Genomic DNA, 24,122 nt, shown 5'->3' with positions numbered 1-24,122 from the left:
AGAGCAAGACTCTGTATCAAAAAAAAAAAAAAAAAAAAAGCACAGATTTGCCACCAGCAGATTCTTACAAGATAAAATATTTACAAGGGAAGTTTACAAAAGAACTTCCAGGCCAGGCACGGTGCCTCACTCCTGTAATCCCAGCACTTTAGGAGGTCGAGGCAGATGGATCACCTGAGGTCAGGAGTTTGAGAGCAGCCTGGCCAACATGGTGAAATCCCATCTCTATTAAAAATCTTTTTTAAAAATAGCCAGACATTGTGGTGGGTGACTGTAATCCCAGCTAGTCAGGAGGCTGAGGCAGGAGAATTGCTAGAACCCAGGAGACGGAGGTTGGAAAAAGAAAAAAAAAAGATGAACTTCCAACAGAAAGAAAATAAAATCAGATAAAAAGTGTAGGTGTAAGAAAAATGAAGAGCAAAGAAGGTAGTAAATGCATAAGTAATTCTAAACTACCATGAACTATACGCATATAGTCCAATAAAGTTTTTTTTAAGTACAAAAATTAGTATATAGGGATAGTATATAAAGTTCAACAGTACTAAAGTCCATATAATGACTAGGAGAATATAAAATTATTCATTATATTTATATTTTTATAAAAATGTATACTGTAATTTCTAAAATAAAAAGAGATAGAGAATATTTAACTTCCTGATAGAATGTAGGGAAGGGGGAAGAAAGGCATCCTAGAATTTATCCAAAGGAAGGCAAGAAAAATAAAACAAGGAAAAACAAATTCAAAAGCACAAAATAGGTTGTTAGACATAAGCCTAAATACATTAATTAAATGCAAACAGTAGATATAAATAAAAAATAAGGATCATAAATTTAGATTGGAAAAAATCCTATTACCTGTTGTTGACTTGACACATCTGAAAACATATAGGGAAAAAGTAAAAATAAAAGAAAAAACATACACCAGGTAAATTCTAACGAAAAGAAACTTTGTACTTCATACTGATATCAGATCAAAAATAAAATAAAGTAAAAAAGTGCAAAGGGAAAAAAATTAAAGCATTAAAAATATAGGCGGTCAACTTTACACAGATAAAATATTTGGTTTATAGGAGGAAAAATAATTTACTCCTGCATGTACTTAATGACAGCCTTAAAATTTATTTTTTTAAATTTTTATTATTATTATGTTGTGTGTGTGTGGCAGAGTGTCGCTCCGTTGCCCAGGCTGGTGAAACCCGCTCTCTATTAAAACCCCATCTCTATTATGGTTTTGCCATGTTGGCCAGGCTGGTCTCAAACTCTGACCTCAGGTGATCCAACCGCCTCGGCTTCCCAAAGTGCTGGGATTACAGGCGTGAGCCACCATGCCCAGCCAAATTTATTTTTTTAAACAAACTGACAGATCTATTAGAAATAGAAAAATCCACAATTGATAACGAGGCATTTTTCATGTATTTCTCTTAATAACTGTTAGAACAAGGTGACAAAAGGATACAAAAAACTTGAAGTACATGATTAACAATCCATACCTAATGAATAGGTACAGATATGAAAAGACAGGCTTTTCAGCATATGAGGAACATTTTTTTTTAGCATCATATATTGAGTTAGAAAACAAGTCCTAACCAATTACAAAGCATTAAAATCATACAGATAATCTCTATGGTCAACTATTTAATTAAAAAGTTCAATCTGTAATCTTAAATTTTCCTACAAAGAAATCTCCAAAACCAAGTGGTTTTACTGTTAAGCTCTGCCAAATATTTAAGGAAGAAATAATACCTGACCTTATTCAAACTCTCCTAGAGAATAAAAAAGGATAGAACTTTTTTCCCTGAGGCTGATATATCAAAATCTGGAACACATTCTAAGAAAGGAAAACGAGAGGCCAGTTTTTGTCATAAATAGTGGTCCAAGTATCCTAAGCAAAATTCTGCAACTAACTTAAACGTGGTTACTAGGTATCAACTTTCTGAGTGTAAAAAACGATTATGGTTTTATCTGCCTTTAAACATAAAAGTACTAAATTAGTTTCTGTTAACTAAAACCAGTCTAGAAATATCATAAATTTAAAATAAACTTTACTAAAAATATTCTACCATAAATAAAAGTTTAATATAGGATACAGTATTTAATTCATCAACATTAATATTGACATTTACCTGTTGCTGTCTTATTGCGAAATTCTTCCAGTTTTGTCAAAGTTGCTGAAGTGAGCTGTGCTAGATGTACCTCTTTTGGAGGTCTGAAGAATTCCACTATACTATTCACTGTCCTCTGTTAAAATAAACATCATTATCACAAACTCAAAGCAAACTAAATTATATTAAAACTTAGTAATTTAAAAACATGCTTACTGCATCATATATGATTTCTAAAGGTTCAGCTTCTATGATACACCTCTGAGTAACAGTTTCATCTAATGGATTTATCTCAAATGTAATTTGGAAGAGTGACATTGCATCATCCAATGAAGACAGGAGGCGGGGTTTTTCTGAATTATCTGGTAAGCCAGTAATATGAAATGAATCTATTTTAGTTTCAAATCTGCATTTTAAAAAAAAAAGAACAAAAGTTAGTAATCAGTAAAACTGTAAAGGATTTTTACAATTGAAAATGATTTAAAATATTAATGAAGACAACTTCACTTTGCGTTTCTGACTCCAGTCCATTCCCATCAAAGAAGATATACAATGGTTCCTCTAAATTGACATAGATTAATTCACAAAGAATCCTATTTGTGTTGATTTCTATGTAACAAAGTTATAATACGCTAAAATTAAAATGACAGTAAATCTACAATGCTTAATGTAAAACTGAAAAGTTTTGCACATACAACACAACTCCACACACGTTTTATTCTAAAAATAAAAATAAACATTTAAAGGCCAGACATGTGGCTCACAGCCGTAATCCCAGCGTTTTGGGAGGTTGAAACAGGCAGATAACTTGAGGTCAAGAGTTCGAGACCAAACTGGCCAACATGGTGAAACCCCGTCTCTACTAAAAATACAAAAGTTAGCCAGGCGTGGGGGCGTTTGCCTGTAGTCCCAGCTACTCAGGAGGCTGAGGCAGGAAAATCGCTTGAACCAGGGAGGTGGAGGTTGCAGTGAGCCAAGGTCATGTCACTGCCCTCCAGCCTGGGCAACAGAGTAAGATTCTGTCTCAAAAAAATAAAACAATAAAATAAACATTTAAAAACCAAGGATGAGGCAGGACTTGGAGAATGACTATGTGAGGAGCTCAGCAACTCTTCTCCCCAGCAAACCAAACAGGGAAAGAACAAGTGAAAATTATAAAATCTCTGGAAATTGATCTAAGGGCATACAGCAAACAGAAAAACTTTTATTCAAGAAAATCTAGGCTGGGCACAGTGGGTCACGCCTGTAATCTCAGCACTTTGGGAGGCCGAGGCAAGGGGATCACGAGGTCAAGAGATCGAGACCATCCTGGCCAACATGGTGTAACTCCGTCTCTACTAAAAATACAAAAATTAGCTGGGAGTGGTGGTACCTGCCTGTAATCCCAGCTACTCAGGAACCTGAGGCAGGAGAATCTCTTGAACTCAGGAGGCAGAGTGAGCCGAGATTGTGCCACTGCACTCCAGCCTGGCGACAGAGTACACTCCATCTCAAAACAAACAAACAAAAATCTGCTGAAATTTGATAAGGACAGGGAGAGCTTGTGGCATCTGAGCTATGATCATCTTCCACCTCTAATCCCCACACCACATTACAGAAAATCTACATTAATATGGGTGCAGCTAAGAAGATATCGTCACACGGCATTCTCCTCTTTATGTCTATCTTCAAATTGTCTTCTCTAGTCTGTCTTATTTTCCGAGTCTGTGTCCAAATTTCTCTTTTCTTTGAAGAGCACACATCATTCAGTTAGAGCAAACACTAATACAGCATGAACTAATTTTAACTTGATTACATCTGCAAAGACTATTTCCAAATAAGGCTGTATTTGCAGGTACTGGGAATTAGAAATTGACATACTGTTTTGGATGACACAATTCTACCCACTACAGTAGGTAGACAAATGGAAAACTACATCTTCAACAATCAACAACAAACCACGGAGGGGGGAAATCTAATTTCCACAGTTACCATATTATACCACTCAAAACATCAAGTTTTAAACAGAAAATGTACAAAGCATACACAGAAAAGAGAAGACTAGACATTATGTTCACTAAGCCAACATGTTAAATAAGCTGTCTTACACTCAAAAACTAAAGAAAACCAGGAAAACAACATTTGAGCACAGAATACAAATCCACAGAAATTATTACAAAGAACCAAATAGAAATTTTGAAGGTGGGAAGTACAACAGCCAATATGAAAAATTCACTACAGATGTTCCTTGATTTATAATGGGGTAATGTCCCAATAAAATCATTGTAAGTTGAATATGTCATAAGTTTAAAATGCACTTGACACACCTAGCCTACCAAGCATCATAGCCTAGCCTACCCTACCTTAAATGTACTCAGAATAGTTATATTAGCCTACAGTTGGGAAAAATCATCTAACACAAGGCCTATTTTACAATAAAATGTTAAATAGCTTATGGAATTTATTCAGTACTGTACTGAAAAGTGAAAAACAAAGGTTGTATGGATACTCAAAGTAAGATGTCTACTAAATATGGATCACTTTTGCACCATTCTAAAATCAAAAAATCGTAAGCTAAACAATCATGATTTGGGAACCATCGGCAGAGAGGTTTAACAGAGGATGTAAGCAGCCCAAAGAAAGAACCATCAAACTTGAATACAGGACAACTGAAATGATTGAGTCTGAGGAGCATAAAGAACAATGAAGAACAATGAACAGTGCCTAAAGTGGGAGACCATCAAGTGGAACAACATATACACTACGGGACTCTCCGAAGGACATGAGAAAAAGAAAAGATATTAAAAATACTGCGAGAAGTAATGGCCAGAAACTTCTCAAATTTGATAAAGAACACAAATTTATAAATCCAAGAAGCTCAAAGACCTCCAATTAGGATAAACTCAGAGACTCACAAGGAGACATATTATAACCCAACTGTCAAAAGCCAAAAAAGGAAAACCTTGAAAGCAGCAAGAGAGAAGCAACTCATCACATATATGAGATACTTAATAGATTAACAGCTAATTTCTCCTCAGAAACTATGCAGTCCAAATGGCAGCAAGATCATGTACTTAAAGTGCTAAATGAAAAAAAAAAAATGTCAACCAAGAAATCTATATATCACAAAACTATCCTTCTAAAATGAAGGAAAAATGAACACATTTCCAGATGAACAAAAACTGAGTCTGTCATTAGTAGACTTGCCCTACGAGAAAGGCTAAAGGGAGTCCTAAAGGCTGCAATGAGAGGATACTCGATAGTAATTTGAAGCCATACAAATAAATAAAAAACTCTTGTAATGGTAACTACATAAGCAAAGAAAAAAGCCAGTAATTGCATTTTTGGTTTTTAACTCCTCTTTTTAATTCCTCTATGATTTAAAGACAAACACATAAAAATAAATATAAACCTAGGCTAATGAATACACGTATGTAAAACAGTAATTTGTGAAAATGATAACATAAAGATGAAGAATGGAGCTGCATAAGAGTAGAGTTTTTATACACTATTAAAGTTAAGTTAGTGTCAATTCAAATTTGACTGTCTTAAATTCGGAACGTTAATTGTAATCCCTACGGTAGCCCTGAACAAAATGACTAAAATATGTTTGGAAAAAGAAATGAGGAAGAAATAGAAATATATACTCAAAAAAATTAACAAATACTAAGAAGACAGTATTGACGGTGAAACCCCGTCTCTCTTAAAAAAAAATACAAAAAACTAGCCAGGCGAGGTGGCGGGCACCTGTAGTCCCAGCTACTCGGGAGGCTGAGGCAGGAGAATGGCGTGAACCCGGGAGGTGGAGCTTGCAGTGAGCCGAGATCCGGCCACTGCACTCCAGCCTGGGTGACAGAGCCAGACTCCATCTCAAAAAAAAAAAAAGAAAAAAAGAAAAAAAAGAAGACAGTATTGAGGAATTGAAGGGACAGAAGGTATAAGACATACAATAAACAAATAGCAAAATGGCAGAACTTCTTGCCTACCAGTAAACACGTTAAATGTAAATGAAATTAAACTAATCAAAGGAAAGACAGAGACTGGCAGATTGGATGAAAAAAACATGATACAACAATACAGATGCTCCTCAACTTATGACTGATTTCCCAATAAACCCATCAAAAATATTCCAAGTCAAAAATGTATTTAATATACCTAGCCTAAGTCAGGGACCATAGGCATACTGCCTTAAAGAGACACATTTTACAGCCAAAGACACATACGGGTTGAAAGTGAAAGGACAAAAAAAGATATTGCATGTGACTCGTAACCAAAAGAGAGGTGGGTGGTTATACTAACATATAAAATAATCTTTAGCCAGGTATGGTGGCTCACACCTTTAATCCCAGCTACTCGAGAAGCTGTGGTGGGAAGATCACTTGAGCCCAGGAATTCAAGGCTGCAGTAAGGCTATGACTACACCATTGCACTCAAGCCTGGGTGGCAAAGCAAGACCCTGTATCTAAATTAATTAATTAACTTAAATATCTTTCAATAGAAAACTGTGACAAGAAAAAAAAGGTCATTATATTTTGATTAAGAGGCTCAATTCATCAAAGATACAATAATTACAAACATGTATACACCAAACAAAGTCCCCAAAATATATGAATCACACCTTGAAAGAATTAAAGGGAGAAATAGCTCACAATAACACTTAGAAATTTCAAGCTCTCACTTCCATTAAATGAGGAACATTTAGGCAGAGGAACAATCAAGTAATAGAGAACCCAAACAACATTATAAACCAACCACATGTAACAGACAAATATGGACTACTCTACCCAACAACAGCAAGATACATTCTTCTCAAGTGCAAGCACATGGAACATTCTCCAGGACAGACCAAACGTTAGGTCACAAAACAAATCACAATAAGTTTAATAAGAAAATACACCAAGCATCTTCTCCAACCATAATGGAATCAAATTAGAACTGAACAGAAGAAAAACTGAAACATTCACAATTATGTGGAAATTAAACACGCTTAAAGAAGGAACAGGTTAAAAAAAAAAAAAAAAAAAAAACACAACAGAAATCAGAAAATATGTTGAAATGGATGCAAATCAAACACAATATTACAAAACATACAAGATGTATCCAAAGCAGTTTTCATAGGGAAATTTTTGTCTGCAAATGCCTACATTAAAAAAGAAAGACTATCAAACCAAAAACCTCACTTTACACTTTGAAGAACTACAAAGAGCAGGGGGACGTGCCCAAGATGGCCAAATAGGAACAGCTCCAGCCTCCAGCTCCCAGCATGAGCAACACAGAAGACGGGTGATTTCTGCATTTTCAACTGAGGTACCGGGTTCATCTCACTGGGGCATGTCGTGTCGGACAGTTGGCGCTGGTCCAAGGGTGCAGCCCAACCAGTGAGAGCTGAAGCAGAGGAAGCACCGCCTTACCTGGGAAGCGCAAGGGGGAAGGGAATTGGGAATCCTTTTCCTAGCCAAAGGAAATTGAGACACACAACACCTGGAAAATCCCACCCTAATACTAGGGTGGTATTAGGGTGGGTAACTCCAACCCTAATACTACGCTTTACCAAGGGTCTTAGCAAACGGCACACCAGGAGATTATATCCCACACCTGGCCCAGAGGGCCCCACACCCACGGAGCCTCCCTCATTGCCAGAACAGCAGTATGAGATCTAACTGCAAGGTGGCAGCGAGGCTGCGGGGGGGCGCCCGCCATTGCTGAGGCTTAAGTAGGTAAACAAAGCCACTGGGAAGCTCGAATTGGGTTGAGCCCACCATAGCTCAAGAAGGCTGGCCTGCCTCTATAGACTCCTCCTCTGGGGACAGGTCATAGCTAAACGAAAAACAGTAGAAACCTCGGCAGAGGTAAATGCCCCCATCTGACAGCTTTGAAGAGAACAGTGGATCTCCCAGCATGGAGGCTGAGATATGAGAACGGACAGACTGCCTGCTCAAGTGGGTCCCTGACCCCTGAGTTGCCTAACTGGGAGACATCCCCCACTAGGTGCAGATCGACACCTCACACCTCATACGGGGGGTACACCCCTGAGACGAAGCTTCCAGAGGAAGAATCAGACAGCAACACTCGCTGTTCAGCAATATTCTATCTTCTGCAGCCTCCGCTGCTGATACCCAGGCAAACAGGTCCTGGAGTGGACCTCAAGCAAACTCCAACAGACCTGCAGCTGAGAGTCCTGATTGTTAGAAGGAAAACTAACAAACAGAAAGGACACCCACACCAAAACCCCATCAGTACATCAACATCATCAAAGACCAAAGGCAGATAAAACCACAAAGATGGGGAAAAAGCAGTGCAGAAAAGCTGGAAATTCAAAAATTCAGAGCGCATCTCCCCCTCCAAAGGAACGCAGCTCATCGCCAGCAACACAACAAACTGGACGGAGAATGACTTTGACAGGTCGACAGAAGAAGGCTTCAGTCGATCAAACTTTTCAGAGCTAAAGGAGGAACTATGTAACCAGTGCAAAGAAACTAAAAACCATGAAAAAAGGTTTGACAAACGGCTAACTAGAATAACCAATGTAGAGAAGTCCTTAAAAAAACTGATAGAGATGAAAACCATAATACGAGAACTACATGACAAATGTACAAGCTTCAGTAACCGACTCGATCATCTGGAAGAAAGACTATCAGTGATTGAAGATCAAATGAATGAAATGAAGCGAGAAGTGTAGAGAAAAAAGAGTAACAAGAAATGAACAAAGCTTCCAAAAAATATGGGATTACGTGAAAAGACCAAATCTATGTCTGATTGGTGTGCCTGAAAGTGACGGGGAAAATGGAACCAAGTTGGAAAACACTCTGCAGGATATCATCCAGGAGAACTTCCCCAACCTAGCAAGGCAGGCCAACATTCAAATTCAGGAAATACAGAGAACGCCACAAAGATATTCCTCGAAAAGAGTAACTCCAAGACACATAATTATCAGATTCACCAAAGTTGAAATGAAGGAAAAATGTTAAGGGCAGCCAGAGAGAAAGGTCGGGTTACCCACAAAGGGAAGCCCATCAGACTAACAGCAGATCTCTCGGCAGAAACTCTCCAAGCCAGAAGAGAGTGGGGGCCAATATTCAACATTCTTAAAGAATTTTCAACCCAGAATTTCACATCCAGTCAAACTAAGTTTCATAAGTGAAGGAGAAATAAAATCCTATACGGACAAGCAAATGCTTCAATAGTTTGACATCACCAGGCCTGCCCTACAAGAGATCCTGAAGGAAGCACTAAACATGGAAAGGAACAACAGGTACCAGCCATTGCAAAAACATGTCAAAATGTAAAGTCCATCGATGCTAGGAAGAAACTGAATCAACTAGCGAGCAAAATAACCAGCTAACATCACAATGACAGGATCAAGTTCACACATAACAATATTAACCTTAAATGTAAATGGACTAAATGGTCCAATTGAAAGACACAGACTGGCAAATTGGATAAAGAGTGAAGACACATCAGTTTGCTGTATTCAGGAGACCCATCTCACATGCAGAGACACACATAGGCTCAAAATAAAGGGATGGAGGAAGATATACCAAGCAAATGGAAAGCGAAAAAAAGCAAGGGTTGCAATCCTAGTCTCTGATAAAACGGACTTTAAACCATTACAGATCAAAAGAGACAAAGAAGGCCATTACATAATGGTAAAGGGATCAATTCATCAGGAAGAGCTAACTATCCTAAATATATATGCACCCAATACAGGAGCACCCAGATTCATAAAGCAAGTCCTTAGAGACTTACAAAGAGACTTAGACTCCCGTAAAATAATAATGGGAGACTTTAACACCCCATTGTCAACATCAGACAGATCAATGAGACAGAAAGTCAACAAGGATATCCAGGAATTGAACTCAACTCTGCACCAAGTGGACCTAATAGACATCTACAGAACTCTCCACCTCAAATCAACAGAATATACATTCTTCTCAGCACCACATCACACTTATCCCAAAGTTACTGAGGAGTAAAGCACTCCTCAGCAAATGTAAAAGAACAGAAATTATAACAAACTGTCACTCAGACCACAGTGCAATCAAACTAGAACTCAGGACTAAGAAACTCAATCAAAACCACTCAACTACATGGAAACTGAACAACCTTCTCCTGAATGACTACTGGGTACATAATGAAATGAAGGCAGAAATAAAGATGTTCTTTGGAATCCATGAGAACAAAGATATAACATACCAGAATCTCTGAGACACATTTAAAGCAGTGTGTAGAGGGAAATTTATAGCACTAAATGTCCACAAGAGAAAACTGGAAAGATCTAAAATTGACACCCTAACATCACAATTAAAAGAACTAGAGAAGAAAGAGCAAACCACATTCAAAAGCTAGCAGAAGGCAAGAAATAACTAAGATCAGAGCAGAACTGAAGGAGATAGACACACAAAAAACCCTCCCAAAAAATCAATGAATTCAGGAGCTGGTTTTTTGAAAAGATCAACAAAATTGATAGACCACTAGCAAGACTAATAAAGAAGAAAAGAGAGAAGAAACAAATAGACACAATAAAAATGATAAAGGGGATATCACCACCGACCCCACAGAAATACAAACTATCATCAGAGAATACTATAAACACCTCTATGCAAATAAACTAGAAAACCTAGAAGAAATGGATAATTTCCTGGACACTTACACTCTCCCAAGACTAAACCAGGAAGAAGCTGAATCCCTGAATAGACCAATAGCAGGCTCTGAAATTGAGGCAATAATTAATAGCCTACCAACCAAAAAAAGTCCAAGACCAGACAGATTCACAGCCAAATTCTACCAGAGGTACAAGGAGTTGGTACCATTCCTTCTGAAACTATTCCAATCAATAGAAAAAGAGGGAATCCTCCCTAACTCATTTTACGAGGCCAACGTCATCCTGATACCAAAGCCTGGCAGAGATACAACAAAAAAAGAGAATTTTAGACAAATATCCCTGATGAACATCGATGCAAAAATCCTCAATAAAACACTGGCAAACCGAATCCAGCAGCACATCAAAAAGCTTATCCACCATGATCAAGTGGGCTTCATTCCTGGGATGCAAGGCTGGTTCAACATATACACAAATCAATAAATGTAATCCAGAATATAAACAGAACCAAAGACAAAAACCACGGATTATCTCAATAGATGCAGAAAAGGCCTTTGACAAAATTCAACAGCCCTTCATGCTAAAAACTCTCCATAAATTCGGTATTGATGGAACGTATCTCAAAATAATAAGAGCTATTTACGACAAACCCACAGCCGATATTATACTGAATGGGCAAAAACTGGAAGCATTCCCTTTGAAAACTGGCACAAGACCGGGATGCCCTTTCTCACCACTCCTATTCAACATAGTGTTGGAAGTTCTGGCTAGGGCAATCAGGCAAGAGAAAGAAATCAAGGGTATTCAGTTAGGAAAAGAAGAAGTCAAATTGTCCCTCTTTGCAGATGACATGATTGTATATTTAGAAAACCCCATTGTCTCAGCCCAAAATCTCCTTAAGCTGATAAGCAACTTCAGCAAAGTCTCACGATACAAAATCAATGTGCAAAAATCACAAGCATTCTTATACACCAGCAACAGACAAACAGAGAGCCAAATCATGAATGAACTCCCATTCACAATAGCTTCAAAGAATAAAATACCTAGGAATCCAACTTACAAGGGATGTAAAGGACCTCTTCAAGGAGAACTACAAACCACTGCTCAGTGAAATAAAAGAGGACACAAACAAATGGAAGAACATACCATGCTCATGGATAGGAAGAATCAATATTGTGAAAATGGCCATACTGCCCAAGGTAATTTATAGATTCAATGCCATCCCCATTAAGCTACCAATGACTTTCTTCACAGAATTGGAAAAAAACTGCTTTAAAGTTCATATGGAACTAAAAAAGAGCCCGCATTGCCAAGACAATCCCTAAGCCAAAAGAGCAAAGGTGGAGGCATCACATTACCTGACTTCAAACTATACTACAAGGCTACAGTAACCAAAACAGCATGGTACTGGTACCAAAACAGAGATGCAGCCCAATGGAGCAGAACAGAGCCCTCAGAAATAATACCACACATCTACAGCCATCTGATCTTTGACAAACCTGACAAAAACAAGAAATGGGGAAAGGATTCCCTATTTAATAAATGGTGCTGGGAAAATTGGCTAGCCATAGGTAGAAAGCTGAAACTGGATCCTTTCCTTACTCCTTACACGAAAATTAATTCAAGATGGATTAGAGACTTAAATGTTAGACCTAAAACCATAAAAACCCTAGAAGAAAACCTAGGTAATACCATTCAGGACATAGGCATGGGCAAGGACGAAACGTCTAAAACACCAAAAGCAACAGCAACAAAAGCCAAAATTCACAAATGGGATCTAATTAAACTAAAGAGCTTCTGCACAGCTAAAGAAACTACTATCGGAGTGAACAGGCAACCTACAGAATGGGAGAAAATTTTTGCAATCTACTCATCTGACAAAGGGCTAATATCCAGAACCTATAAAGAACTCAATCAAATTTACAAGAAAACAACAAACAACCCCATCAAAAAGTGGGCAAAGGATATGAACAGACACTTCTCAAAAGAAGACATTCATATAGCCAACAGACACATGAAAAAATGCTCATCATCACTCGCCATCGGAGAAATGCAAATCAAAACCACAATGAGATACCATCTCACACCTGTTAGAATGGCAATCATTAATAAATCAGGAAACAACAGGTGCTGGAGAGGATGTGGAGAAATAGGAACACTTTTACACTATTAGTGGGACTGTAAACTAGTTCAACCATTGTGGAAAACAGTGTGGCAATTCCTCAAGGATCTAGAACTAGAAATACCATTTGATCTAGCCATCCCATTACTGGGTATATACCCAAAGGATTATCAGTCATGCTGCTATAAAGACACATGCACACATATGTTTATCGTGGCACTATTCACAATAGCAAAGACTTGGAATCAACCCAAATGTCCATCAGTGACAGACTGGATTAAGAAAATGTGGCACATATACACCATGGAATACTATGCAGCCATAAAAAAGGATGAGTTCGTGTCCTTTGTAGGGACATGGATGCAGGTGGAAACCATCATTCTCAGCAAACTATCGCAAGAACAGAAAACCAAACACCGCATGTTCTCACTCATAGGCGGGAAGTGAACAATGAGATCACTTGGATACAGGAAGGGGAACATCACACACCGGGCCCTATTGTGGGGAGGGGGAAGGGAGGAGGGATAGCATTAGTAGATATACATAATGTAAATGATGAGTTAATGGATGCAGCACACCAACATGGCTCATGTATACATATGTAACAAACCTGCACGTTGTGCATATGTACCCTAGAACTTAAAGTATAAAAAAAAAAAGAACTACAAAGAGAAGAGCAAATTAAACCCAAAGCTCACAGTATGAATAAAATAATACATATCAGAGTGGAGACAAATTAAATAGATAAAACAAAAACACCAGAGAGAATGAAAAAAATCAAAGTTGCCACTTTGAAAAGGACAACATACTTAACAAACCTTTACCTAAAATAGGACAAAAAAAACACTAAAGATGCAAATATCTATAACTAGAAATGAAAGTGGAGGCATTATGACACACCATAGAAGAATAAAAAGTACTACAAACAAGTACTGCAAAAAAATAGTACCAGCAAAACAAAGAAATGAACAAATTCCTAGAAATATACAAATTACAAAAACTGCCTTAAGAAGAAATAGAAAATCAGATAACTAATAGGAAGTAAAACCTTTCTATAACCTTAAAAACCTATAGTAAAATTACTGTAACTTACAGATCCTACTTATAAACCTATAAACTATCAGTAAAACTTTACAATAAACTTTAGTATACTAAAACTTACTATAACCTTTTAAACTTACTTATAGTAAAACCTATAACTAGTTAGGAGTAAATCAGTAATCAAAAACTCTCAACAAAGAAGAATTCAGCTGACACGGTTTGGCTGTGTCCCCACCCAAATCTCATCTTGAATTTTAGCTCCCATAATTCCCCCATGTCGTGGGAGAGATCTGATGGTAGGCAACTGAATCAAGAGGGTAGGTCTTTCCGGTGCTGTTCTCATGATAGTGAATAAGTCTCACAAGGTGTGATGGTTTTATAAAGGGAGCTCCCCTGCACAAGCTCTCTTGCCTGCCTCCATGTGAGACATGACTTTGCTCCTCATTTGCCTTCTGCCATGACTGTGAGGCTGCCCCAGCCATACCGAACTATGAGTCAATTAAACCTCTCTCCTTTATAAATTACCCAGTCTTAGGTATCTCTTTATTAGAAGCATGAAACAGACTAATACAAGGACAAAATGGCTTCATTTTGTGAAGTGAATTCTACAAAATATTTAAAGATTAATAACAATCCTTCTGAAATTCTTCATAAAAACAGAAAAAGCATCTATTTAGCATTTATTTAAATGGAAAGATATCCTATGTTCACAGAAGACTTAATATTGTTATTATGGCAAGACTACCAAAAGCAATCTACATACTGAATGCAATCGCTATCAAATTTCAAAGAGATACTTTCCAGAAATGGAAAAGTGAATCCTCAAATTCGTAAGCTCTTGCAAGCAACCCTTAAACAGCTAAAACATTCTTGAAAGAGTAGAACAAAATAAGGAAGACACTTCCCAATTTCAAAACTTACTAAAAATCTGCAGTCATCAAAACTGGTATAATGATAATCACAGTGAAAGTCTAGAATAAAAATGAGATAGAATTGAAGTCCAAAAATAAAGTCATACATCTATGGCTAATTGATTTTCAACAATGGTACCAGGAGTGTTCATTGAGGAAAGAACAGTGTCTTCAACAAGTGTGAGGGGACACCGGGATATCCACATGCAAATTAAATGAGTTGTACCAATGCCTTATGCCATTTACAAAAATTAACTCGACATAGGTCATAAACTTATATGTAAGAGAGAGAAGTATAAAACTCTTAGAAGAAAATATTGGAGTAGACTTTCACAACCTTGGCTTAGGTGAACCTTCTGAGATAAGACATCAAAAGTGTGAACAACAAAATATAAAACCAGATAAAGTGAGCTTCAAAAGTAAAAACTTTTGTACATCAAAGAACAGTGTCAATGAAGTGAAACAACAAAATAAAGAATAGAAGGAAATATTTGCAATCATGTACCTGGTGAAGGTTTAGTATCCAGAATACAAAAGAATTCTTACAACTCAACAACAAATGAAAAATATTTAAAAATAGACCCAATGAATTTACACAAAGGGCCAATATCCACATGAAAAGATGCTCAACATCATTAGTCATTAAAGAAATTCAAATCAAAACCACAATATGATACTATACTTAACACCCATAAGGATGGCTACACTTTAAAATAAAAATTAAAAACAAACAAAAAACAAAAAAAAAAACAGAAAATAACAAGTGTTGGAATGCTTTGGAAAACTATGAATCCATGTATATTGCTGGTGGGATTGTAAAATGATGCAGACCACACCTAACTCACATCTAACATAATGGTGAAAGGATGAACACTTCCTTCTAAGAACAGAAACAAGAAGAGAAGCCCACTCTCATCATTTCTATTTAAAATACTACTGGAGGTTCTAGCCAGGGCAATTAGGCAAGAAAATAAAAGAAAGGGCATCCACACTGGAATGGAAGAAGTAAAACTGTATTTGCAGATTATACGATCATGTATATAAAAAATCCTATGGAATCAACTAAAAAAAACTCGTGGAACTAATGAAACAAGTTCATCAAGGTTGCAGGGTACAAGTGCAGTATACAAAACTCAATTGTATGTCTATACACATATAATAATCCAAAATGAAATTAAGGAAACAATTCTTTTATAATACTATCAAAAACAATAAAATACTTGCAAATAAATTTAACATAAGAGGTGTACTGTATCTGAAAACTACAAAACACTGTTCAAATTTTTTAAATATCTAAATAAATGAAAAGACATCCAATGTGCATGGATTGGAAGACTTAATATTGTTTAGATGAGTAGTTGAATAATTTGTGCTGAATAATTTGTTCAGTACACCCAAAATTGATCCACAAAATTCAATGCAATCTTTATCAAATCTAAGCTTATATTTTTGCAGAAATGGACAACAATCTTAAAATTTATACAGAAGTTTCAGGAAATCAGGACAGCTAAAACAAAAAATACTGGAAGAGTCATACTTTCTGATTACAAGTTCTACTATAAAGCCACCATAATTAAGACAGCAGGGTACCGACATAAGGCTAGACATATAGATCAATGGGATTAGAATTAAGAGTCTAGAAATAAATCCTTACATTTATGATCAACTCATAAATTTTGACAAGGCTGCCAAGATCATTCAATGGGGAAAGAATAGTTTTTTCAACAAATGGTGCTAGGACAACTGAATAATCTCATGAAAAAGAATGAAGCTGAACCCCCCCCACCTCACACCATCCAATAACATTAACTCAAAATGGATCATAACCCTACATTTGAGAGGAAATAGTATAAAATTCTTACAAGAATATATAGGAGTATATATTTGTACCACTGGAGTAGGCAAAAATTTCTGAGGTATAATGAAAAGCATGTGTAAAAAAAGAAAATATAAATTTGACTTCACCATTAAGAAAAATAAAAAGAAAACAGTGGGAGAAAATAACTGAAAATTGTTTATCTAATAAGAGACTTGTATCAAGAATATATAAAGAACTCTTGCAACTCAAAAATAAAAAGACAACCCAATATAAAATAGGAAAATAAATTTAACAGACATTTCTCCAAAGAAGACATGCACATAAAGTGGCCAATAAGCACACACACACAAAAAGCTCAAAATCCTTAGCCATCAGGAAAAAGGAAATCAAAACCACAGTGAGATACCATTTCATGCTGTAATCAAAAGAACAGATAATAACAAATACTGATGAAGATATGAAGAAATTGGAAACATCATACACTGTTCATGGAAATGTAAAATGGTGAGGCTGCTTTGGGAAACAGTCTGGAAGTTCCTCAAAAGGTTAAATAGAATTAGCATATGAGACAGCAATTCCACCCCAGGTATACACCCAAGAAATTTAAAACCCACCTCCAAAGAAAATATTACTCATGAGTATTCGTAGCTGCAATACTCAGAATAGCCAAAAAGAAGGAACAATCTAAATATCCTCAACAGTTAAATCGATAAACACAATGTGACATATCCATAATAGAGACTACTAGGCAACAAAAACAATGTACTAATTCACGCTACAACAGGATGAACCTTGAAAACGTCACGCTAAGTGAAAAAAGCCAAACAGAAAAGACCACTATGTATGACTACATTCATATGAATTGTCCAAAATGGACAAATCCTTTCAAATAGAAAGTAAATTAGTTGTTGCCAGGGGCTGGGTAAGGCGGCACTTGGGAGTGACTGCTAATGGTTACAGGGTTTCTTTGGGAGTTGTTAAAATATTCTGGAATGAGCCAGGCTCGCACCTGTAATTCCAGCACTTCAAGAGGCTGAGGCTGGTGAACTGCTTTGAGCCAACAAGCTCTAGACCAGCCTGGACAACATGGTGAAACCCCATCTCTACAAAAATTCCAAAAATTAGCAAGGTGTTGGTGGCTCACGCCTGTAGTCACGGCTACTCAGAAGGCTGAAGCTGGAGATTAGCCTGAGCCCAGGAAGCAGAGATTGCAGTGAGCCAAGATCCTGACACTATACTCCAGCCTGGGCAACAGAGTGAAACCCTCTCTCAAAAAAAATAAATAAAGTTCTGGACTTAGACAGTAGTTGATATGGCTTGGCTCTGTGTCCCCACCCAAATCTCACCTTGAATTATACTCCTATAATTCCCATGTGTTGTGGGAGGGACCTGCTGGGAGGTAATCTGAATCATGGGGGTGGCTTCCCCATACTGTTCTCATGGTAGTGAATAAGTCTCATGAGATCTGATGGTTTTAGCAGGGGTTTCTGCTTTTGCATCTTCCTCATTTTCTCTTGCCGCCACCATGAAAGAGGCCTCCCGCCATGATTCTGAGGCCTCCCCAGCCATGTGGAGCCGTTGGCCCAATTAAACCTCTTTTTCTTCCCAGTCTTGGGTATGTCTTCATTAGCAGCATGAAAATGGACTAATACAGTGGTGGTGGTTGTGCAACTTTGTAAATATACCAATGTGAAATTACTATATAATACAGTTGTGAAAAATCAACGAATCATATGCCTTAAATGAATTGCAGGGTATGTGAATTACATCTCAAAGCTATTAAAAAAAAATAAAACTAAACACTCTCAGATAAAAACCACATTGTTAATAGTGTTTCTTTTTGTGGGGTGTAGTTGCTGATCATTTTTGTATTATTCTTTAATGCCCTGTGTTTCACTGGAATGTGGTTTTCTACTGAACGTGTATTATTTTAACAATTAAAAAAAAACCTTAAGTTTCCTGAAACCACAAAAGGATATATTAAACTATAGTGCTCTTTACAAAAGACTAGGATTGTGACCTAATGTCTAAGAACACAGTGAAGTTTTTTCATATATGATAAAAGAAAATAAATTAATACTTACTTTACTGCTTGCGCTCCTGGTCTTTGCACAATTAAGGTGCTAAATTCTTCTATTACAATATCTATCAGCTCAGGTTTTTGATGATTTTCTCTTAGAACAACAGACATACTTTTCAAGTGGACAAAAAACTTCAAGGCTTCAAACTAAGGTATATTCAGAAGAATAAAATGAAAACATATATATATATATTAAAAAAACACAACAAATACTCTTATTCTTACAGTACATTCATTTCAAAAACCACCAAATATTTTAAGAACATTTTATCTCTTCAAGAATCATCAAAATAACACCAAAAAAAGAGACAATATTTATCCCTACCTTAGAAATTAAAATAAATGCAATTATAGACCCAGAAAAAAGATCACAGAACAAGTCAGTAACATATATTTTCGAAAGGATTAAAAATAGATATATGTAACATTAAATTCCAAAGCATAAGGTCAGGCGCAGTGGTTCACGCCTATAATCCCAGCATTTTGGGAAGTCGAGGCAGGCGGATTGCTTGAGCTCAGAAGCTGAAAACCAGCCTGAGCAACATGGCAAAACCCTATCTCTATCAAAAAAAAAAAAAAAAAAAAAAAAAATTAGCCAGCATGATGGCGCATGCCTGTGACTCCAGCTATTCAAGAGGCTGAGGTGGGAGGATTGCTTGAGGCCAGGTTAAGGCTGGCAGCAGAGATCACACCACTGCAGTCCAGCCTGGGCAACAGAGTGACACCCTGTCTCTAAATAAATAAATAAATTCTAAGGTATAAGGCAAGAAAACATCTTACTGTTTTTGGCAAAGTTGGATCAACTGCTGTTTCACTATAGCCAATTGCTTCATAGAGTAAAGCTTTTTCTTCAGGTGTCAACATTTCTTCAAGAACTACAAATTATAAAGAAGTGCTTTATGTTCTTAAATAAAAACAATAAAATTAACACAATTTATCTGCCTTTAATAAACAGCATGTGAAATTTACTTTCTTGAATGCTCTTAAGAAATTATAAACACTGAATGTTTGAATGGGGCTGGCAATTTTACAAGTAATTATCCAAAATATAAACTGCTAAATATGTAAGTTTAGCAACATTAATTTATGATATTTCTATTAAGCAAGAGCTCAAATATGGCTAACTATATTAGACAATTAATAGCACTGTGCTAATCAACACATTTAGTATAAAAAGTAGGTAGTATTAATATTGTAATTTCCTCCCACGTTATAGATGATAAAACTGAGGTTTAGTGCACTTAAATAACGTGCCAGAGACACACTGCTAATAAGTGATAGATCTAAAACATGTACCTAAGTCTCTAAACCTCCAAAGCTATACTCTTAAGCTGTTAGTTAAAAATCAAAAATCTTTCCAAGAAACAACTTCAATAAAAATTTACAATGGAGACCACTCTGGAATTTTTATTTATTTATTACTGTGCTATATGCATTCACTAAATCTCTGGGCATAAAGCTCCTTTGTAAGCACTAGTAAGATTTTTAAAACTATTTTTTATTTTTAAACTAACATACATTTTCAATGTTTTAATAGTTTTATTTGTAATAACTTTATATATAATTACATAAATATACTTCAATGTCTATTTACTTTAATTAGGCAAAAATGGCAAAACTTTATTTTGACACCCAGTGATTATGCTGTAAAATGAAATGGACATACTTCCAGGTTTAACATCTGGTTGTTGTTCATTAGTATTTTGTTCTGACCAAGACCATAGCCAGCTAAACCACCCTTTATTATCCTCTGGATCTTTTACTCCTTCTTTGTAAATTTTGTATCCAGCTTTCTTTACCTAAAATGAACAAATTTTCAAATAAATGACATATTATCCTTTAGCAACTGAAACAAATATAAGCAAGACATTCTGAGAACTTATCTTCTTGAGCAAAATGAATGTAAACAATATACACATTAACAACAGAACACAGTAACTGCAACATTAGTCAAACATAAGAATTTAGGAGTACCACGTAGTTTTTCCACCATCCTATAAGAAATGATGATTGAAAAAAAATAAATTGGCTTTTAACCTTCATAACTGAATATTTGAAAAGCCCAATTATTTAGAAAGACTTTTTCCCATAGAAAGCTGTCTGATTTAAATGGATGTGCCAAAAAATATTAAATAATTTTCTTACAATACTAAAAATCAAACTGAACCATTTTTTGGAAACAGTATGTTACAGTACAAGATTAATAATATCACATCTGTCACATCTATATGGAATTTAAAATTATTTTTACTAATTGAAAAGCCAAGAATTACCTCAACTTCTGCCTGCTGTCTAGCTATAGTTATATTAAGGACATCCAAGGTTTTTTCCAACTCCTGAAAAATATAAACAAAAATGTGTTAACTTTACAAAAATAACTTTACATAAATAACTTAATAAGCACATAATCTATCAAACTGCTGCACTAAAAAAAGATATAATAGGAAGCAAACAACAGAACACTCATCAATATAATACATATGTTAAATTCTTGGAAGCAATGCTTGAACACATATCAGCATGGAAATTAGTAAATTAGAGAGTAATATTTTGAAAAATGAAATCATACATATTATGCATAAAAGAGTTCCAAACTCTTCAAGTAATAAACACATATTAAAATATGTACATGCATTGTTTAAAATGATTTTATTTGGGTTTAAACTACAGATAAGGGTAAACATATTAGCGACATTTTCAACTAAAAATATAATTACAAGGCCAAGCACAGTGGCTCATGCCTGTATTCCCAACACTCTGGGAGGCTGAGGCAGGCGAATCACTTGAACCCAGGAGTTCCAGACCAGCCTGGGCAACATGGCAAAACCTCTACAAAACATATAAAAATTAGCTAAACATGGTGGCACATGCCTGTAGTCCCAGCTACGTAGGAGGCTGAGATGAGAGGACAGCTTAAGTCTGAGGGGTCATGGTGCCACTGCACTCCAACCTGGGTGACAAAGTGAGACCCTGTCTCAAAAAAAACTACACATAGATATATAACCATAAATCCTTCATATTACGTGTACAGCCTGTATGTTATCATTAAGATACAGGCATACCTCAGAGATATTGCAGATTCAGTTCCAGACCACCACAGTAAGGCAAGAGTCAGACAAATGTTTTGGTTTTCCAGTGCATATAAAAGTTATGTTCGGCTGGGCGCGGTGGCTCAAGCCTGTAATCCCAGCACTTTGGGAGGCCGAGACGGGTGGATCACGAGGTCAGGAGATCAAGACCATCCTGGCTAACACGGTGAAACCCCGTCTCTATTAAAAAATACAAAAATCTAGCCAGGCGAGGTGACGGGCGCCTGTAGTCCCAGCTACTCGGGAGGCTGAGGCAGGAGAATGGAGTAAACCTGGGAGGCGGAGCTTGCAGTGAGCTGAGATCCAGCCACTGCACTCCAGCCTGGGCGACCGAGTGAGACTCCGTCTCAAAAAAAAAAAAAAAAAAAAAAAAGTTATGTTCATACTACATTGTAATCTATTAAGGGTACAATGGCATTGTCTTAAGAAAAAATAAATACCTTAATTTTAAAATACTTTAAAAATTTATTGCTAAATTTTTATTGCTAAAAAATGCTAACAATCATCTGAGCCATCAATAACAATAAGTTGTAATCTTTTGCTGGTGGAGGATCTTGCCTCAATGTTGATAGCTGCTGACTCATCAGGGTGGTGACTGCTGAAGGTTGGGGTGACTATTACAATTTCTTAACCGAAGTTTGCCCCATCAATTGACTCTTCACAAATGATTTCTCTGTAGCGTACAATGCTGTTTGATAGCATTTTACTTACAGAATTTCCTTCAAAATTGAAGTCAATCCTCTCAAACCACACTGCTGCTTTATCAACTAATTTTCTGTAAATTTCTAATTGTCATTTCAACAATGTTCTCATCTTCACCAGGAGTATATTTCATCTCAAGAAACCACTTTATTTGTTCTTCTATAAGAAGCAACTCCTCGTTGGTTAAAGTTTTATCATGAGCTTGTAGCGATTTAGTCATATCTTCAGGCTCCACTTCTAGTTCTCTTGGTATTTCCACCACATCTGCGTGACTTTCTCCACTGAAATCTTGAGCCTCTCAAGGTCTTCCATGAGGTTTGGAATCAACTTCCAAACACCTGTCAATGTTCATATTTTGACCTCCACCCATGATTCACAAATATTATTAATGGCATATAGAATGGCAAATCCTTTCCAGAAGGTTTTCAATTTACTTTGCCCAGATCCATCAGAGGAATAACTACCTATTTCATAAGGCAGCTATCACCTTACAAAATGTACTTCTTAAATAATAAGACTTGAAAATTAAAATTACTCTTCAATCCATTGGTGGCAGAACAGATGTAGTGTTAGCAGGCATGAAAACAACATTCATCTCCTTGTATTTCTCTATCAGAGGTTTGGTGACTAGGTGCATTGTCTATTAGCAATAACATTTTGAAAAAAATATTTTTTTACTGAGCAGTAGGCCTGAGCTTAGGTTTAAAATGTTGTAAACAGATATGGTGTCATCCAGGCTTTGCTGTTCCTTGTATAGAGCATAGGCAGAACAGAGTTAGCATATTCTTAAGGGCCCTAGGATTTTCAGAATGGCAAAGAAGCACTGGCTTCAACCTGAAGTCACTAGCTACATCAGCACCTAGCAAGGGAGTCAGCCTGTCCTTTGAAGCTTTGAGGCCAGGCATTAACTTATTCACTCATGGTATGAGAGTTCAGATGGATCCTCTCCCAGTAAAAGGCTGTTTCATCTATACTGAAAATCTGTTTAATACAGCCACCTTCATCAACGATCTTAGCTAGATCTTCAGGATCACTTGCTGCAGCTTCTCCATCAGCCCTTGCTGCTTCACTTTACACTTTTATGTTATAGAGACAGCTTCTTCCCTTAAACTTCAGGAACCAATCTCTGCTATCTTCAAACTTTTCTTCTGCAGCTTCCTCACCTCTCTCAGTCTTTATGGTATTGAAGAGAATATGTTTAGGGCCTTGCACTGGATAAGGCTTAGAGGAATGCTGTAGCTGATTTCATCTATCTAGACCACTAAAACATTCTCCACATCAGTAAACAGGCTGTGTCACTTTCTTATGTGTTCCCTGGAACAGCACTTTCAATTTTCTTCAGGACTCAGCTAACCATTGGGCACAAGCAGCCTAGCTTTTGGCCTGTCTCTGCTTTCAACATGCCTTCCTCACTAAGCTTAATAATTTCCAGCTTTCAATTTAAAGTGAGAGACGTATGATTCTTCCTTATATTTGAACACTTAGAGTCCTTTGTAGGGTTATTAATCGGCCTAATTTCACTATTTTATCTCAGGGAATAAGGAGGTCCAAGGAGAGGGAGTCAGGAAAACAGCCAGTCAGTAGAACAGTCAGAACACGCACAACATTTATTAAGTTTGCTGTGTTAGAATAAAAACTTCGGCAGAATTAAATTTAAGAGTTTAATTGAACAATGAAC

At 36.6% G+C, this 24,122-nt stretch overlaps 1 protein-coding gene across 4 annotated transcripts in view; it reads right to left on the bottom strand.

Moving 5' to 3' along the window:
• The window catches only part of VPS13A (vacuolar protein sorting 13 homolog A), a 247,441-nt gene that overhangs the window by 174,625 nt on the left and 48,694 nt on the right, over nucleotides 1–24,122 (bottom strand). For all 4 annotated transcript variants that reach the window (XM_050761071.1, XM_050761072.1, XM_050761075.1 and 1 more), the window contains exons 14-19: nucleotides 20,927–20,989; nucleotides 20,320–20,452; nucleotides 19,434–19,528; nucleotides 18,658–18,800; nucleotides 2,319–2,508; nucleotides 2,124–2,238 (exon numbers count right to left, since the gene is read on the bottom strand). In XM_050761071.1, the coding sequence (XP_050617028.1) occupies nucleotides 2,124–2,238; nucleotides 2,319–2,508; nucleotides 18,658–18,800; nucleotides 19,434–19,528; nucleotides 20,320–20,452; nucleotides 20,927–20,989 (739 nt within the window). The remainder of the gene's footprint in view (nucleotides 1–2,123; nucleotides 2,239–2,318; nucleotides 2,509–18,657; nucleotides 18,801–19,433; nucleotides 19,529–20,319; nucleotides 20,453–20,926; nucleotides 20,990–24,122) is intronic.

This window comes from Macaca thibetana, chromosome 15, assembly GCF_024542745.1.
Source record: "Macaca thibetana thibetana isolate TM-01 chromosome 15, ASM2454274v1, whole genome shotgun sequence".
In the NCBI taxonomy this organism is placed as follows: Eukaryota; Metazoa; Chordata; class Mammalia; order Primates; family Cercopithecidae; genus Macaca; species Macaca thibetana.
Note: the sequence above shows the minus strand (reverse complement) of the source record. Positions and strands in the feature narration are given on the sequence as shown.